Source organism: Nicotiana tabacum, chromosome 1, assembly GCF_000715075.1.
Source record: "Nicotiana tabacum cultivar K326 chromosome 1, ASM71507v2, whole genome shotgun sequence".
Classification (NCBI taxonomy): Eukaryota; Viridiplantae; Streptophyta; class Magnoliopsida; order Solanales; family Solanaceae; genus Nicotiana; species Nicotiana tabacum.
In genome coordinates, this window is record NC_134080.1 from 33,675,279 (window position 1) to 33,678,187 (window position 2,909).

At 34.4% G+C, this 2,909-nt stretch overlaps 1 protein-coding gene across 1 annotated transcript; it reads right to left on the reverse strand.

Annotated features, from left to right (window-relative positions):
- Positions 1 to 210: 210 nt before the first annotated feature.
- On the reverse strand, positions 211 to 2,050 carry LOC107764970 (auxin-responsive protein SAUR50). Its single transcript, XM_075218782.1, has 3 exons — positions 1,734 to 2,050; positions 1,035 to 1,080; positions 211 to 273 (listed from the first exon to the last, which is right to left on the reverse strand). The coding sequence occupies exons 1-3, from the start codon at positions 2,048 to 2,050 to the stop codon at positions 211 to 213; spliced, it is 426 nt and encodes a 141-aa protein (XP_075074883.1).
- Positions 2,051 to 2,909: the final 859 nt, after the last annotated feature.

The following is a 2,909-nucleotide window of genomic DNA, read 5'->3' on the forward strand; positions in this document are numbered from 1 at the left end:
TCATTAAGGGGTAGAATTAGAAGTTTAAGCTAAATTATTTCCAAATTTAGAAAGAAGTCATTCTTTCTTGAACGGACCAAAAAAGAAATAGGTTCACATAAATTGGAACGGGGGAATAGTAATCTTTGTTCACATGAAAAATCCCATACATTATTAATGGCGTTCGTTTTCAGAAAACTGCTGGTTTTTAATAAAAAAAATTCAAAATTTTCAACCTAACACCTCAAGTTTCTCAATTTTTGCAAAAGCTGAAAGCACCTCTTGAGCAAAAAACTAAAAAAGAAATAAAAAATTCTAATGGCATTTGAAAAAAAAAATCTCAGTTTTTGCGAAAGGTACACTATTCCATCACATAAATTGATCGGCTGAAAAACTACACGCAGTCATTCTTGACATTCTGAATAAGTGGCGGAGCTAGGTGGGCGGAAGGGAGTTCAACCGAGTCCCTTCCCCAAAAATTACAGTATATAAGATTAATTTTATTTTTATGTATATGTATTATATGTTGAATTTTCTTAACTTTTTCACGTCTTTTTTTTTTTTTTTGAATTGATTAGTGAAAACCACTATTCTGAATATGCCAACAATTAATTATTGTACTAGTCCGCAATATGTCTAACTGAAAAAAAAAATGTTCGAAAAGAAAATTTTCACCTGTTTTTGAAACATACGTCAACTATACGCTGCGAGGGATAAAGGACTAGTCAATCATTGTACTTTCAAACATATTGTTGTGTCTTTCAAGTGAATATCAAGTTCTCCACATGCAATTACCTCCCAATGGAAAATCTACTTCATTAAATATTTTTCATACCATTATAAGTAAACATATATTAGTTAAAAATGCTTCTGCCAATCCACCGTATTTATCAGTTCAAAATGCAGTCCGGTGCACAAAACATCTTATATTTATGCAGAGTTCGGAATAGGGCCGTATCCACGGGGACTAAGTATTTATCGGTACAACAACAACAACAAATCCAGTAATTTCTCACAAATGGGGTCTGGGGAGGATAAGATGCACGCAATCTTACTCTTATCCCTGAAAGGGCAGAGAAGCTGTTTCCTATTGACCCTCGGCTAGAGAACAACGAAAAGAAAAAGGTAATTGCAACAAGTAGGAATAACAGCAAGATGAAATAAGATTGAATCCAAAAATGCAATCAAACTCTAGGTAGTAATAGTCATCTATGGATAAAAAATTATACTTATATTACTAAAATTAAATACTTACATGCACATATTATCTCTTCTAATTTTACCTAGCTCATCATTCTCGTGTGTCTAGATGGGGAAAAAAGGTGAGAAAACCAGAAAAAGAAAAGCAACCTGAAAATCTTGAGATCAGCAGAATCTACACAAATTAAAGGACAGCCTCAAGAAAAGATAAATTGGACAAATAATGAAAAAGAAGTATTATATCAAAACCCAAATATATATAATTAAGTAATTTAATTACTCTCTCACAGGGTACAAATGTTGTTAAACACCACTGCGAGGAAAATTACAAACTTTTGAGATTTACAAACAGAAATCCTTAACATTGGATTTCCAGTTAATTAGTTAACAATAAACAAGATCCCAAAAGTCCCCCAAAAAAAAAATGTGACGTAGAAAATAAAAATGAAGGACAGAAGCAATAAAACAGATTCTTGAACTTCTGTATAAAATTTCCCTTCCAACACCCTAGCTGCTAGTTCCTCGTCTTCTCGATTTTCTGTCTTTAATTTTACCTTAACGTTGATGTTAGAGATTCAAAAACATGTTCATCACAAGGAATTGTAAGGCCCATGTCATGATCAAAGCCAAATTCTTCTTCAGCGCGATGTAGGAGGTACTGAAATTCAGGTCGAGTTAATATTGAAATTGGAACAATGTATCTTGTTCTATTTTCGCCAACGTACACAACAAAATGACCTTTGGGTACGTCAAGAGGAAGTCCTTCTTCATCTTGATATCCATGTTTTTTTCCCAAACTTGAACACCTTTTCAAGATTTGCTTGATTACTGCTGTTTGTGACAACTTGTTTGATGATTTTCTTATGGCCATTTTTTTACTAGAGGAAGTTTTAGCTACCTTGCTTTTTTGAAAAGAAGATCAACTTCTTTTGTGAGGAGAACTCAGAAGAGCAAAAAAAAGAATGTCTTTAGGACTTTTGGGAAAATGAGTGTGGTGGAAAGAAAGGGAGTTTGAGGGGGGATATAAATAGACAAGCTTTTAGTTATTATACCTCTTGGCCCTGGTTATTTAGCTATGTCTTGTAAGTAAACTTTTATTACGTAACCATGTTTAAGTGATGTGCATTATCATTTTAATTTGTGACTCCTATTTATTAGATTTGGAGTAACCATGAATCGTGGAATCAGCTACTGATAATGCATTAGGACAAGGCTACCTATATCATACCTCGTAAGGGTACTGCCTTCTTTTTTTTTTCTGTAAATACCGGGCCGGGCCGGATTTATAGGTGTATTTACGGGGCACGTGAACCCATGATCTTTTCGTAAAATTAGATCTTTTAGGTACAAATTTTCTAATATTGGTATAATATTAACTATTGACACTCATGCTTCCAAAAGGTTGAATGGTGCAGTTGGTTGAAAGTTGAGTTATTTACCAAGAGGTGTAGAGATCAATTTTCACTAGATACATTTTTCCTCCTTTTATTTGTAGTGCACCCATGTACTAGAAATCTTAGATCCGCCTCTGATACCGAGGGAAGATAAATCTTTTTTGAGCGAAGGGTAAGGTTAAGACATGCGTATACACTACCCTCCCTAGACCTCACTTGTGGAATTCCACTGAGTTGTTGTTGTTACTGAGGGTAGATAAGTAAATTTTACAGATATGTATACCTCACCGATTCTTGTGGGGTGGGGGGGGGGGGGGACGTAGATTTCAAACAACC